The sequence below is a fragment of the Geotrypetes seraphini genome, chromosome 15 (genome assembly GCF_902459505.1).
Source record: "Geotrypetes seraphini chromosome 15, aGeoSer1.1, whole genome shotgun sequence".
NCBI classification, from domain to species: Eukaryota; Metazoa; Chordata; class Amphibia; order Gymnophiona; family Dermophiidae; genus Geotrypetes; species Geotrypetes seraphini.
Window position 1 is genome coordinate 3,068,387 of NC_047098.1, and position 16,515 is coordinate 3,084,901.

The 16,515-nt window shown below is 46.9% G+C and overlaps 1 protein-coding gene across 3 annotated transcripts in view; it reads right to left on the reverse strand.

The window, feature by feature from the left end:
* DDI2 (DNA damage inducible 1 homolog 2) overlaps positions 1-6,961 on the reverse strand; it is a 41,905-nt gene extending 34,944 nt beyond the window's left edge. Inside the window, exon 1 of one of the 3 annotated variants that reach the window (XM_033921539.1) lies at positions 6,621-6,960. In XM_033921539.1, coding sequence (XP_033777430.1) covers positions 6,621-6,758 — 138 coding nt within the window. In that variant the 5' untranslated portion in view covers positions 6,759-6,960. Of the gene's footprint in view, positions 1-6,620 lie in introns of all 3 variants that reach the window. The other 2 variants (XM_033921538.1, XM_033921540.1) reach the window with 2 other exon arrangements.
* Between the last annotated feature and the right edge of the window lie 9,554 nt (positions 6,962-16,515).

A 16,515-nucleotide genomic window follows, 5' to 3' on the forward strand; every position in this document is an offset into this window, starting at 1 on the left:
TTACAAAGCATTTGTTAAAGGTCTTCTCTATTGGTCAAATTGGTCCAACCATCTTATGTCGTAGTATAAAATGAGTCAGAGGTCCCTGTGCTGTTAAGATCTCTGCAGGTATTGCACCAGTGTGGTTACAAATCCCATCCTGCACAATAAATTAAAGATTAAACAACGGATTTTTCACTGTTTTGCTCCAACACTTTGAAATCTGATATTGCTGGAGGCCCATCTGGAACAAAAACGACCAGCTTTTTTTTAAAAGAACCAGTTCTTCAAGTAGGCTTTTAACTTGAAAAGATCCAATTTTTGGATTAAGGCCTGTTGAATACTTAGTTTGACTATGAATAAATAACTTTGGCTGGAAAGAGAAATAAATCTGTACTTCTTCCACTCATGCTCCCGATGCCATGAAGTCCTTTCAAATCTGCTCAATGTCATACCTTGTGCTATATTTGGTGTTTATATACAGTAGATAGGAATGTCGAAAAGCTAACAAACAGGCCTGGAGATCTTAAAGTAGATGGTATTAGTGGAACTTACAAAATTACTGTTCAGTTATTACACAGCTTAGGGACCCCTATTTCTGTTTGGACCTTAACATAGCACTCAGGGACAGATTTTCACAATTTACTGTGTCTTTAATGATGGTCGCTAAACCGGTTCCAGCCAGGATTTTACCGCCCGATAACAGAACAGCTCACCACGGTCTTTTCTGAGCTTCTTAGCAGCCTCCGACTCTGCCATGCAAATGTAGTACAATGAGGTCACTGCTATCAAAACAGTAGTAAATGGGCTCTTTAATATTTAAATGAGCACTCAGTGATTCTCCAAATGAAGAGCAAACTTTTAGCGACAAAAATTTACTGGCTGGTCCGGGAGCACATCTCAGGCAGTGCTTTTAACTGTGGCTCATGATTTTAAAAATTTTTTTTAAACCCACATATACTCCACTTAAATTATAGTAATATAGTGATGGGGAAAAAAATCTCAAAAGCACACGTCTTGAGTGCGTGTCTTCTACACGCTTGGTGAAAGCCAAGAACTACACCTCCCCTCCATCCAATAGTGTTGGCACACCTATGATTAACACAACGATGTAGTTCTCCGCCCTTCCTATCCACCCATGCCTCTTTCTGTGGACTATACTGCAAATGAGTCAATCGCTATCATCAGCGACTGATCTTATATAAATTTGACTAAACCAGAAAAAATTGGCAAAAGCTTTAAGCTCCCTGTTAAGAAAAATATAATGTATTACATTACATTACTGATTTCTATTCCGCCTCAACTTTGCAGTTCTGGGTGGATTACAAGAGACAACTGGACATATAAACTATAAAGGAACCTCAGTATGGGCTCAATCAACCCTTCGTTTTTGTTTTAGCCCCAGGAAAGTGTCCATAGATGACCAGCACCGGACCTGTAAGGTCTAAATAAACACTGCCCCGTACATAATAATGTTCCTGATCAATTTTTTTATATATATAAATATAAGTGCTAATAAACACTAAACTACTAAGGGCTCCTTTTACGAAGGTGCGCTAGCGGTTTAGTGCACGCTAGCCGAAAATCTACCGCCTGCTCAAGAGGCAGTAGCGGCTAGCGTGGTCGGCAAATTAGCTAACGCGGCTTCGTAAAAGGAGCCCTAAGTGTGGATTCAAACCAGAAGCAAAAAGACTAAGAGGTGTTTGTAACCCCCCCTCCCCCCTGAAAAATTCCAAAAACAATCAAATATATAATAAAGAGTGCAAAATTCCTAACAATGCTGAAAGCAAAAATTCAACTTAGCTGAGTTTCATCAAGTTCACATTGTCACTCGAAATCTGGATGAAATACTGGAGACAAAAGAACAGCCAGTGCACTCAATGAAGGCGGGCAATGGGAAATCCCACTAGAGCTGAAGGCAGGAAGCAATAATGGCGGCTCTTAGTCTTTTTGCTTCTGTTTTGAGTCCACATTTAGGGCTCCTTTTACGAAGGTGCGCTAGGGCCTTAACGCACGGAATAGCGCACACTAAATTGCCACGTGCGCAAGCCGCTACCGCCTCCTTTTGAGCAGCTAGCTCGCGCTAATCCGGTGCGTGAGCGCACCTTCGTAAAAGGAGCCCTTGTGTATTGTGGAGGGGCATAATCGAAAGGGACGTCTAAGTCCGTTTACGTCCATCTCGCAAGTCGTCCAAAGTTAAAAAGAGCCTAAGACACATTTTCGAAAGAGACGTCCAACTTTTTTTTACTTTTGAAAATCGTCTAATTATACGTCCTGCCGATCTGATCATCCAAGCCGCTAAATCGTCCAACTTTCCGTCCAAGTCCAAAACGCCTAGAACAAGCCCTGTTGGATGCGGGAGGGGTCTGCAAAGTGATGAACTGCACACCCAGACATGCCACCTAAAACACCACAAAAAGAAAAATGGTGGAGAAAAACAGATTGAAAAAAACTCCACCCAGAAATAGGAATAAATCTCTCATGCAGGTATATCTTTCAATTTCAAATAAGCTGGATGAATAATAGTGATTCATGGACTCAACACTTGTATGGAATGGCAACTAATACTTACGGCCTCTTTTCCAAAGCCCTTTAAATCTCTATGGGCTTCAGGGCTGCTAGCACGGCTTTGTAAAAGAGGCCGTTAGTGTGTGAAGATGTCTTTTTGTTGGACTGGTCTGCCTTTGCGTTGTGCTTTGTTATGGGACTGCTGCTGCCTGTGTACAATTGGTCATCTTTTGTTATAGAAGAAAATCTTGACGTATGAATGATTAAAATTTATTGAACTTAATGGATATGAATAAGAGAAATTAACCAATCAAGTTTCACGTTGATGATGACATCATAACGCCCGGCTCAACTGAAGAGAGCCGGGCGCGTCGCGAGGATACGCAGCCATTTCTGTCTTGCCAGGTGTTCTTTTTGTGGCGTGGAAGTCTTTTGGATACTCACCTTATTGGGATTTGATTCTTCCCCTGAAGTAGCAGCGAAAGTTTGCGAAACAGTAGTACTTTCTGTTGGGAGAAATTAGTCTGTGGCATGTTAAGATTGAAGCCGCTCCGTTTCAGATAAGTGTTTTCCATGCTTTTTTGAATGACATTGAAAACAGTTTATTTCAAAACAAACTGAATTTCCCAGCTGTAGCCTATTTTTTTGTAGTTTTTGAAGTTTGTCGCTATTATTCATCCAGCTTATAGTCATACCTTATTTGAAATTGAAAGATATATATGCATGAGAGATTTATTCCTATTTGTGTGTGGAGTTTTTTCAGACCTATGATGATACAGACTGCTCAGGGTACAGTACAGTCCCGGTGGTCTGTTTTTCTTCACTTTTTTAATAATTTGTTTGTGATGTTTTGGCATGATTGGATGTTTGGTTGACTCTGCAAGAACAAAATATCAGTGCGTTATTTATTTATTGTTGTGCGGAGTTCATACGGCTGTATGCCCTGAATTTTGATTGGTTGATTACAACTGTTAAGTTGTAACATAAAGGACTACAAAAGAAACAAGAGTGGAATGGTATGGGTAAATGTAAATCAATTGTTTCCTTTTTTTAAAAAAACATTAAAAAAAATCCCAACATAATGCATAATTAAAATCTAAAATTAATTGCTATTAGATGTGGTAAAAAGCAGTTAGTGTAACTGGGTAAAAAAAAAAAAAAAAAAGAGTTGGACGAGTTCCAGGAAGAAAAGTCCATAAACCAACAATATTAAGAAAGACTTGGAGAAAGCTGCTGCTTATAGACAATGTGTAATCTACTTTTTGAGATCTGGCCAGGAACAGTCCTTTGGTCTAACCAGTAATTATGCTGTACTAACTGTAAAGAAAGAGACCACCCCAGGAGAAGCAAATGCAATCAGAATCCGAGAAAGTATGGCAAAAAGATATAAAAACTGACCTAACTGTACTGGGTGCCTCAAGTATAATTAAAAGAACTTTGAAGCACTCTTTTACATGTTGCCTATGCAAATGACACTTTATGAGCAGTATATCAGAGATTAAGATCCTCTCCACAATAATTCAGCCCTGGCATGGTATGCACAAAATTAACCTAGCTAGGGAGACATTATGTAGGAGTCTAGGCCCTGCCTAGAGTGCAAATGCCAGGGAAAGGCGAAGCTCCTATAATACTTCCCACAACCAATAAGAATGTAGGGGTGTCCACACTAACAGGATGGTACTTGATATACAGCTTTTTCCTGTATGGTTTACCTGGGACAATAATGTGTTAAGCGACTTACTCAAGAGTCAGGAGCTGCAGTGGGAATGAAACTCACCACCTCTGGGTGCTGAGCCAGCAGCTCTATCCACTAGGCCACTCCTCTGCACCTCAGAAAGGGTGAGCACTCTAGGGTGTCCCTATCTCTGCTCTCTTGCACACTCTCTGAGGTGCAGGGATAGGGGAGACAATAGACATCCCTATTTTCTTACCATGTATCCATGTATAAGAGCAAAGGCTACATCAGCAGGGAGGGGAATGCGTGACTGCTTCTATTCGGGTACTTGTGACCTGGACTGGCCACCTTGAGGACAGGCTACTGGGCTAGATAGACCATTGGTCTAACCCAGTAAGGCTATTCTTATGTTTTTATACAGGTGGCTGTGGAATAAGCATTGTGCCTGGTCTTCCAGAAATCTCTGAGGGTGAAGTCTCTCCTCTAAGAGGGGGAGGAAGAGCAAGGAGCACACCAGCCCTCTCGCTATGATGTACGGGGGAAATGCTGGTCCCTATATGTCCTCTCTGTTCAAATCAGATTGTAAGCTCTTCTGAGCAGGAACCTTCTATTACACGTTAAATGTACAGCACTGAGGATGTCTTTCAACTCTATAGAAATGATAAATAATAGTAGAGTTGGTGCAAGAAAGGTAGCCTCTGAGGGCGAGGTGTTTCCTCTGTTGGGTGGGTGGGGGGAGCATTGGAGCCATTGGTAGAGTCTTATAGAGGAGTTCTGTCTGGTCTTACTGGGAGAGGGCTGCTGCTCTCTCCGGGAGGGGGGGGGTGATTGGGGTGTAGAGTTGGTACAAGAAAGGTGGCCTCTGAAGGTAAGGTGTTGCCTCCGTTAGGGGAGGGGGCAGGGAGTATTGAGGACTCTTATGGAGGAGTTCTGTCTGGTCTTACTGGGGGGGGGGGGGCTGCTACTTTCTCCCGGGGGGGGGGGGTGATTGGTGTCTGGTCTTACTGGGGGGGGGGCTGCTACTTTCTCCCAGGGGGGGGTGCTTGGTGTGTAGAGTCTGAGGGCGAGGTGTTTCCTCTGTTGGGTGGGGGGGGACATTGTTAAGAGTCTTATGGAGGAGTTCTGTCTGGTCTTACTGGGGGGGGCTGCTACTTTCTCCCGGGGGGGGTGATTGGTGTCTGGTCTTACTGGGGGGGGGGGGCTGCTACTTTCTCCCAGGGGGGGTAATTGGTGTCTGGTCTTACTGGGGGGGGGCTGCTACTTTCTCCCAGGGGGGGTGATTGTTGTCTGGTCTTACTGGGGGGGGGGGGCTGCTACTTTCTCCCAGGGGGGGTGATTGTTGTCTGGTCTTACTGGGGGGGGGGGGCTGCTACTTTCTCCCAGGGGGGGTGATTGGTGTCTGGTCTTACTGGGGGGGGCTGATACTTTCTCCCAGGGGGGGGGTGATTGGTGTGTAGAGTCTGAGGGCGAGGTGTTTCCTCTGTTGGGTGGGGGGGACATTGTTAAGAGTCTTATGGAGGAGTTCTGTCTGGTCTTACTGGGGGGGGGCTGCTACTTTCTCCCAGGGGGGGTGATTGTTGTCTGGTCTTACTGGGGGGGGGGGGGGCTGCTACTTTCTCCCAGGGGGGGTGGTTGTTGTCTGGTCTTACTGGGGGGGGGGGGCTGCTACTTTCTCCCAGGGGGGGTGATTGGTGTCTGGTCTTACTGGGGGGGGGCTGATACTTTCTCCCAGGGGGGGGGTGATTGGTGTGTAGAGTCTGAGGGCGAGGTGTTTCCTCTGTTGGGTGGGGGGGGGACATTGTTAAGAGTCTTATGGAGGAGTTCTGTCTGGTCTTACTGGGGGGGGGGGCTGCTACTTTCTCCCAGGGGGGGGTGATTGGTGTCTGGTCTTACTGGGGGGGGGGGCTGCTACTTTCTCCCAGGGGGGGTGATTGGTGTCTGGTCTTACTGGGGGGGCTGATACTTTCTCCCGGGGGGGGTGATTGGTGTGTAGAGTCTGAGGGCGAGGTGTTTCCTCTGTTGGGTGGGGGGGGGGACATTGTTAAGAGTCTTATGGAGGAGTTCTGTCTGGTCTTACTGGGGGGGGGGGCTGCTACTTTCTCCCAGGGGGGGGTGATTGGTGTCTGGTCTTACTGGGGGGGGGGGGGGCTGCTACTTTCTCCCGGGGGGGGGGGGGGTGATTGGTGTGTAGAGTCTGGCGAGGTGTTTCCTCTGTTGGGGGGGGGGGACATTGTTAAGAGTCTTATGGAGGAGTTCTGTCTGGTCTTACTGGGGGGGGCTGCTACTTTCTCCCAGGGGGGGGGGGTGATTGGTGTGTAGAGTCTGAGGGCGAGGTGTTTCCTCTGTTGGGTGGGGGGACATTGTTAAGAGTCTTATGGAGGAGTTCCGTCTGGTCTTAGCGGGGGGGGGGGGGAGGGGCGGAGCCTGTTCTCGGCCTCTTGGCGGGCTCCGGCCTCACCTGGCTCTCGGCCGCCGGGATCCCGCACTCCAGCTCGCACAGGGCCTGGAAGTTCTGCAGCTCGAAGTCGGCGTCCACTTCCAGGGAGAAGGTGACCTCGGTCAGGTCCCTCCGCACGCAGTACACCGTGATCAGCATGGCGGCGAGGCCGGCGGGGGCCGCGCGGCGCCTCCGCTCCCGGGAGCGCAAACAGACAGAAAGCGAAAGGCCGCCAGCGCGAGACCGGCGCGCCTGCGCGCTCCTCGGCCGCACCGCGCAGGCGCTCAGCTCGCGCGCCTCTGGCCAATGGGGCTCACGCGCTCTCGACGTCGACGTGGCTCGCGCAGACCCAGCCTGCCTAAGCTCGAGCTTAGCGCCTAGGCCGGTGGCTCGGCATTAATTAGTTGAATCTCCAAACAGGGTGTTATTGGCTTGTGGGGTTTTTGGATGATTGGTCATAAGTGCATATTGCAATAGTGGTTACAAAAAGATCCTCCAAATTATTGGCATTGGAGGAATCAATTCCATCGTTTAATTTTAGTTCAGGTTTTGGAGGTTCATCAATTTCCTGAAAGACTCTTATATACAAAAATTATCCTCGAAAGCAAGAAGTACGATTCTTAATACTTTATATTAAATTTAAGTACATGTTTTTAGTATTTTTATTTATTTGGTATTTCATGTCAACTTTCATTCTAGGGTAGGGAGGGAAATAGGAATGGAACACAGTTTCAGACTTTCAAATCCCAACTACCCAGGCTCTGGGACTAAAACATTAACAAAAAAATAAGCCTTCCTCTTCGCCTTATTTAATTAGGCCTTTTAGTAAGCCACATTAGCAAGGGCTACACCACCACACCAAAGCCCATCGGGATGTAAAGGGCTTCAGTACCCTTACAGCGTTAATTGCCTTAGGCTTGGGACTCTGGGTTTAGTGTCATTGCACCAAAACTGAACTAATCTGCCATTACAGTTAAGATACATAATGTCACCACCACAATTTAGAGCTTAAAAGGCTGGAATATTTTTATAGCCAGATAGCCTTGTTTCTAAAACTTACAAAGTAAAATGGTATAGTAGCCATGTTAATTCACTTTAAAAATAAATTAAATAAAAACAAGCAGGATAATAAAGTTTGTTCAGTAAAAAAAGGGAAACATCTTAATACACTTTGGGGCTCATAATCAACAACCAAGTCTCCAACCTATTGACAACAACCCTAGACTACAAGATGTTCAGAAAGGAAATAAAAACTATACTCTTCAAGAAATCCCTTAATAAAGCTTAATACCATGATAAAGGTTAACCCCCCTCTTACCATCCCCTCCCTAACCCCAGATCCTACTTTTCCCTCTCTTGGAAACCTTCTCTGATCTAACGTTGTAACCCTTCTTCCAAAACTCTTTTTGTAATCCACTTTGAACCGAAAGGTAATGGCGGAATAGAAATCTGTAATGTAATGTAATAATCAAAAGGGAAAAACGTCCAAAAACTGGCCTAAGTCGGCACTTGGACAAAAATTTCCCAAATACATCCAAGTGCCGATAATAAAAACGGGTTTTGGACGTATTTCTAAACAACCTAGGCCTTCATAGTGCCGCTGAAAAACCAAAGCTAAATGGGGCGTTTTGGGAGGAGTGTCGAGGGCGGGAGTTGAACGGGACGTGGGCCAGCTTAGACTTAAGTCGTACAGCATGTATAAAAGTTATACATCCCACAATTGACAGAACTTGGACGTTGTGACTTAGACCATGTAAAACATGGTCTAAGTCACAAAAACCCACCTAAAGTCACCAGATAAGCACTGAAAACATAACACAGACCTCCACACACTACCCCAGTGATCACTGACCCCCCTACCCCCATAAAAATATTAATCACACCTTTAAAATTCAGTCTCCAGGCCATCATCACCTGGCCACCTGGCATAGGAAAGCCTAGTCGTCCAGCACAGAGGCAGCTTAAGTCATCTTGGGGGTGGGTTAAGGACCTATAGAGAGGAGGACCCATGCCCATAAGCCCCTGTAATCACTGTATTGATATTGAAACATGTGCACTGCCCTATACACCCCCAAAACCTTTTTTACTGGCATATAAGTGGCTCCTGCAGCCATAAGGGCTATTGGGGTGGTAGATAAGTGGGTCTAGGGGTTTCTGTAGGTGGTTTGGGGGGGTTCACCGTGACCTATAAAGGAGCTGGAGTGAGGAGAAGCCATGGCACCCTTTTTGTGAAGTTTACAGCAGTGCCCTGTATGATACCCCACTATTTAGGTGGCATATCTGGGCGTTCAGTCCATCATTTTGCAGACCCCTCCCACATCCAACAGGGCTTGTTCTAGGCCAGTGTTTTTCAACCTTTTTACACCTATGGACCGGCAGAAATAAAAGAATTATTCTGTGGACCGGCATCGGTCCATGGACCAGCGGTTGAAGAACACTGGCTAAGTCGTGGGCCAGACCCCGCCCATCTCTACCCAGTCTCCATCCCAGACCCCACCCCCATAATAGTACTAATTGCACCTTGCACATCCCGTGCCTCATCTGGAAGCCTTCCCTCCGACATTGCAACATCAGAGAGAAGGCTTCCGGTTCAGGCGCAGCATGCCCATAGGAGCCACTGCCCGTGGCTTTGTGCACTGAATCAGTTAGGAAGAGGGACCTGGCTCAAAGATAACGCCGCATCGATCGCACCGTGGGCGGCGGTTGAAGAACACTGTTTTGGGCCTGATGCATGTGCTGGCCCTGTGGACCGGCAGGAAATTTCTGTGGACCGGCACCGGTCCATGGCCCAGTGGTTGAAGAACACTGTTCTAGGCATTTTTGACTTGGATGGAAATGTAGTATAAAGATGGATGATTTATCGGCTTGGACGATCAGATCAGGAGGACGTATAATTAGATGATTTTCGAAACGAAAATACATTTTGGACATATTTTTCAAAAATGTGTCCTAGGCTGTTTTTTACTTTGGACGACTTGCAGCTTAGACGCAAACGGACTTAGACATCCCTTTCGATTATGCTCCTCCACAGGTTTTACTAAATGGTGCTAGAGGTTTTTAGTGCAGACTGGCAAGGTAAATGCTCATAGGAATTCTATGAGCTTTGGATTGCACTAAAAAAACCTCTAGTGGATTGCACTAAAAAACCTCTAGTGCCATTTAGTAAAAGGAGCTTTAAGATCAAAGTTTAAGATTTCCCTTTGAAGCTAATCAAAAAAATAATATCTAATTTAATCTAATCACACCATGAGAAGAGAAAGCACTGGAAGACATCATAGAAACATAGAAGATGACAGCAGAAAAGGGCTACAGCCCATCAAGTCTGCCCACTCTGCTTACCCACCCCCTGTCTAAGCCCTAATGACCCAATTTCCTTATTTTGACCCTCGTAGGGATCCCACATGGGTATCCCATTTATTCTTAAAGTCTGGCACGCTGTCTGCCTCGATCACCTGCACTGGAAGCTTGTTCCAATGATCAACCACTCTCTCTGTGAAGAAATACTTTCTGGTGTCGCCATGAAATTTTCCGCCCCTGAGTTTGAGCGGGTGCCCTCTTGTGGCCAAGGGTCCCTTGAGAAAGAAAATATCATCTTCCACTTCGACACGTCCCGTGAGGTACTTAAATGTTTCGATCATGTCTCCCCTCTCCCTACATTCCTCGAGAGTGTAGAGCTGCAATTTGTTCAGTCTCTCTTCGTACGAGAGACCCTTGAGCCCCAAGATCATCCTGGTGGGCGTCCGCTGAACCGATTCAATTCTGCGCACATCTTTACTGTAATGTGGCCTCCAGAATTGCACACAGTACTCCAGACATCATGTTTGGAAGATCGAAGGAACCAGGCGAAGAGGACGACCTGCAATCAGATGGCTGGACATGTTAAAAACAACCATGGGGATGACGCTGGAGGACCTTTCCAGACCAGCACAAAACCAATTTATTTTTAGATCTGCAGTTCATCAAGTTGCTAGGACTCGAGCACGAGTCCATGGCATTTAACAACAATCTGGGATTTATGAGTCACGCTATGCTTACAAAGGTTCAAGGCAACTTATAGTACAGTTTGTGGAGAACAGATTAGTACAGAGCAAGGATGCCTAGAAATACAATTGCAGTAAAAGGATGTTATAGAGATACATTACAAGACTTGGGATTCGATGAGGTAGATTGTCATACCGTCCGTTTAAAGAGACGGTTTGGTACAGCTCATAAGAGTAGTGGGAAGTATGATTCGATTAAAGATGCCATGAGGTAGATAGTCTGTAAGAGTCATTAACTAGTGGTAATCTGTGAGCTGTGATTTCATGGGTCTTTCTCTGGGAGTCTATTGTGTTCGGTGCTGATGACGTTGGGATTAATTGGTAGTAGAGTTTATGGAGTCAAAAAGAAAGGTCTTTAGTTTCTTGCGAAATGTGGAGTGATTAGATTCAGAACATTGAGTGGACTAACTTAATACATCTTTTCTTTGTTTTATTTCTATATATTATCTTTGTGAAACTAGATATTGTAACGAGGAATACTTTTTTTTCTGATTTTAATTTAAAAGGTAAAGGGGATGGGAGTTGTATATTGCTTTTTCTGGATGTGGTTACAATCAAAGCAGTTTGACCTTTTATGTTTTTTTTTAAAAAGAGAGGTACTTATTTTGTACCTGGGACAATGAAGCGTTAGGTGACTTGCCCAGAGATAGAGAATGACACGGGGACAAATTTTTTCCCGTCCCTGCAGGAACTCAATTTCCCTGTCCCGTCCCCTCCCCCATTCCTGTAAGCTCTGCCTTAACCACACAAACCTCAAACACTTATGATTTTAAAGCATTTGAGGCTTGTGCAGATGAGGAAGGAGCTTGCAGGGAAAGAACTCGCTGGTATGGTAAAATGAGTTCCTGCAGGGACATGGAAAATTTGTCCCCATGTCATTCTCTACCCAGAGTCTCAAAAGAGCTGCAGTGGGAATTGAACTCACAACCTCAGGCTGAAAAGACTCTAATCGCTAGGCCATTCCTCTACCCATTTGTAAACCACTTGGATGTCTTGATGACAATGGATGGAATATCAAATTTTAAACTGCTGCCAGATCCATCAAAGCTTTGCATTCTCTCCCTAACTGTAGTCAGTCCAGATTAGTCAACCTGGCTGATAGATAACACAATTAATTATTGTCTTCCATTCATATATCCAGCCTACAGAAACTTATTCAAATTTTTTTTGGTCCAGGTGTGTTGGTTTGACTACATCAGCTGATAACAGAATCCACAACTTTTAGGGAAGCACAGTCCCTAAAACATTTAGTTTTATACAGACCACAGAGCTGCTGGTTCATGAAATACTTGCTTTTTCTTGTTAAAACAGCTGCTCTTTATTTAACTGTTCTGCCCTACTCGTGATTTTTTAACACCTTCTGGCTACAGACTCTTAACCTGTTTAGTCTTTCTTCCCAAGGGATGTCCTCTACCCTCCCTGTTCCTCCTTCACTTATGGTCTGTCTTCTCTGCTTACAGAACAGTGGCTTTCTGGATTGGCCACCGTGAGAACGGACAACTGGGCTTGATGGACCTTTGGTTTGACCCAGTAAGCCTATTATAACACCTTTACAGAAGCTCATGTAAACCCCTCTGAAATGACTTCCCAGTCATTAATAGTGGTATAAAAGCTTTCAATAAACATAAAACATATTCTTATTTTGTAACTACTCATTACTAGTTTAGAAGGGCAGTAGATCAAGACACTTAAACATTTCTTTCATTTCCCTTTTGTAGTTCAGTGGAACCTTGGTTTACGAGCATAATTCATCCCAGAAGCATGCTCGTATATCAAAGCGAGTCCCCCCCCCCCCCCCGGTATCATTCGCTCTCCCAAACACAAGCCCTTACCCCGATCTGGCACCGGCACGCAGCACGAACCCACAGAATGTGCTGGTGCCTGAAGATCCTGTCTCTTGCCTGGGCTGGGCCTTGAGCATCTGCGCATGCTCACGGCCTTCTGGTCCTGTATTTGTTTTGAACTCAAGTTAAAAAGGCATAAAAGTTATAATTTTATTCTCAGGCTTGTTCTACATCCATTTTGAAACAATCTTTTAATATGCAATATGTTATTTTTTTTAAAACCACCACAGCACTAGACTGAAAATGTTCACTGTATTATTCACACTTCCTTATTCAAAGAACTCAATATTTTTTTCAGTAATTGGGATTATTTTTCACTTATATGCATCATTTTACACCAAAATATCAATCTTACTCCATTTCATCTAAGTGAGCATTTTAAAACAAAGCAAGTAACATTTAATTTATCAACTTTCAGCATTTAGAGATCCTCTAACGTTCATAAAATCACCTCACAGCTGCCTATTTCTTCATTGGTCTCTTGCCTTAATATCATTTCTTGCAAAAACTTTGCATCTAGCCACATTAGGTAGCTAAATGGCAGATTCAATTTCCTGACAATTTAGTCCTGCTGTTCCTGCCATTTAGCTAGTTTGATATCTACAAAAGTCATGACCTCCTAGGCCTTGACCCTAATGTCCCAAGAATCCCTTCTAAGGCACTTAGTCAAATACTAAAATATGTAGAGCCTTTAGTTTTTGCTTCCAGAGAAAGAAGCTTTTTTTCCTAAAACAAAAGCCTGTATCCTTTTTTGGCAATGCTTGTACTCATCTTTTTGACAGTAAACTCTACTTCTCTTTTTTTGGGGGAGAGATAGCACAGTTACTTACCGTAACAGGTGTTATCCAGGGACAGCAGGCAGATATTCTCACATGTGGGTGACGTCATCCACGGAGCCCCAGCGCGGACAGCTTTTCAAGCAAACTTGATTGAAGTTTCAAGTTTGCACACTGCACCACGCATGTGTGTGCCTTCCTGATCCACTAGAGGGCGCATACCCTCCTCATGGTCCTCAGTTCAGATAGCTAGCAAAGAAGCCAACCTCGGGGAGGCGGGCGGGTTGTGAGAATATCTGCCTGCTGTCCCTGGATAACACCTGTTACGGTAAGTAACTGTGCTTTATCCCAGGACAAGCAGGCAGCATATTCTCACATGTGGGTGACCTCCAAGCTAACCAAAAAGGGACGGAGGGAAGTTGGCAATACAAGAAAACAGATTACGCAAAACCGACTGGCCAAACCGGCCGTCGCTCCTGGACAGAGTATCCAGGCAGTAGTGGGAGGTGAAAGTATGAACCGAAGACCAAGTGGCAGCCTTGCAAATCTCCTCGATAGGCGTCGACCTGAGGAAAGCTACAGAAGCCGCCATCGCTCGGACTTTATGTCCCGTGACTCGACATTGCAGCGCGAGACCAGCCTGAGCGTAGCAAAAGGAAAAACAAGCAGCCAACCAGTTGGACAAGGTGCGCTTGGAAACTGGGCGTCCCAACCAATTAGGGTCGAAGGACAAAAAGAATTGAGGAACCGTCCAAGGAGACTGAGTGCGTTGAAGACAAAAAGCCAACGCCCTCTGACAGTCAATTGTGTGAAGCGCCACCTCGCTAGGAGGCGAGTGGGGCTTCGGAAAAAAGACCGGAAGAACAATGGAAAGATCGAAAGGAAAGTCCGAAACCACCCTGGACAAGAACTGGGATTGAGTACGCAGGACCACCGTGTCATGATGAAATACAGGAAAAGACGGGTCCGCAACCAGAGCTTGCAGCTCACTGACTCTGCGAGCAGACGTGAGAGCAACCAGGAAACCCACCTGCCAAGTGAAGTAATTCAAAAGAGCTTCATCAATGGAATCAAATGGAGGTATCACCAATTGAGCCAGGAACACACAAAGATCCCAAACCACCGGAGGGATGTACAATGAAGAAATCCCTCATAAAACGGGAAACCATCTGGTGGACGGAGAGCAGCGTCCCATTTAGCGGCCGAAGAAAGGCAGCAAAAGCACAGAGGTGGACTCGAATAGATGTAGATTTGAGACCAGACCGAGACAAGTGCAACAGAAAATCCAGCACTGAAGGCAAGGAGGCAGAGAGCGAATCCATGCGGTGCTCAGCACACCACTCAGCAAATCAGGACCATATCTGGGAAAAGCATTGCCGAGTGGAGATCTTTCGAGAGGCCTCGAGAACACCCCCACCGACTGAGAGAAACAGAAGGAGGGAAGCACGTTGCGAGGAACCAAGCTGATAAGTGTAGAGACTGCAGATTGGAATGCAACAGAAACCGCAACACTGAGACAGCGGAGACGGGAACATAGGTAGAAGCTGAGTCTCCCTGACACACTGGAGGAGCAGGGAGAACCATGGCCGCCAGGGCCACAGAGGAGCCATCAAGATCCTGGTGGCGCAGACCAACAGGAGGTGTATCAAAGACCCGAGAATCAGAGTAAAGGGAGGGAACGCATAGAGGAACCTGCCCATTCCATCGAGAAGGCAAGCATCCTCCTCGATGCGAACCCAGGCGAACATCCTCGAGCAATATCGAGGCAACCAGTGAGTGAGGGGCGAAGCGAACAGAACTACCTGTTGGGTTCCCCACCGAACAACCACATGCCGCAGAGTCCGAGAATGGAGCAACCATTCATGCGGTCGAAAAGGGCGACTCAACGTGTCCAACAGACAATGCTGCACGCCCTGGAAAAACACCGCCCGAAGAAAGAAGCAGTGGTGTAACGTCCCCTGCCAATGACGAAGGGCTTCCCTGCAAAGTAACAGGGAACCTGTACACCCTGGCTTGGTCACAGAAATAACGCCACCGAGATGTCGGGACGCACCAGGACCCCGCAATCTTGCAACCCATAACGAAAATCCACCACGGCATTGTAAATGGCCCGGAGCTCCATCAGATTGATGCGGCTGCGACAGTCTGCACCCGACCAAGGACCCTGAGTCCGAAGGCCGTCGAGGTGCACCCCTAAGCCCATGCCGAGGAGTCCATCGGCAGAACCTTCTGATGCGGGGATACGAAGTGGTGGCCCACCAACGAAACGAGCGTGTCCAGGAGGGAGGCACCACAATGTGCTGGGAAGCGGGATCCCGATCCTGCCATCACTGAGATGCTCGGGTCCAGCGGGGAACACGAAGATGAAACCAGACGAACAGCGGGACATCACCGTGGAGACCCCTGATCCAAAAAGGATCAGCAACAGCTCAGCCGAGGCCGAAGACCGCTGAGACACCAGCTGACTCAAGCGCCGACAGGCAGCCTGCCGAGGCAGAGGCAGAAAAGACCGGAGGCGGACCGAGGACAGAGGGGCCACCTTCCGGCATAAACAAACAAGGGCCTCCCCCTGAGGCCGAGACAAGAAGGAGCGCAGACAAACTGGGTCCAGGTCCGCCCCGACGGACTCCCGAGACCGGGGTGGGCAGAGTCTGACCCACTCCCGTACTAGAAACTAGTGCAGGTCACGAAGGGCCAGGACCAGACGCAGAAGGGAGGATGGGAATGCCCAACCGACAGAAGAGAGGCAATACTCCCGGTGCGTAGACACAGAGAAGGGGAAGCAACCCAGAAGGGGAGCAACCCAGAGGCTATGCGAGAATAGTCAAAAGGACGGCCAGGAGTCGCCGAAGCCGGCGGCTGAACCCTAACCCGGCGCTGCTGCAGCTATTGCGGCTGCTGCGAAGGAGGCCGAGATAACACAAGAAAGGTATCCAGAGGGCCCCTCCGGAGAAGGAGACCAACCCACCAAGGCAGACGGGATTTAGCTGGAGGCGTCCCGAGGGGCGAAGGACCGGTCGCGGTCTGAGAGGCGGTTAGTGGCCACCGCAAGAGAGGCCTGAAGAAGCGCAGAACTCACGCAAGTAAAAGCGGCGAGACGACCCTGGAGGTTCGGATCCTCAGCCACACTCTGCGCCAAGCGAGATGACGCATGGCGGGAGCAATAGAGCCGGAGCAGGGAGAGAGTCTCCTCCAGGAAACCAAACTCCGCACTACAAGATTCCGTCACGGCTGCCCGGAATGAACCGAAGAGAAA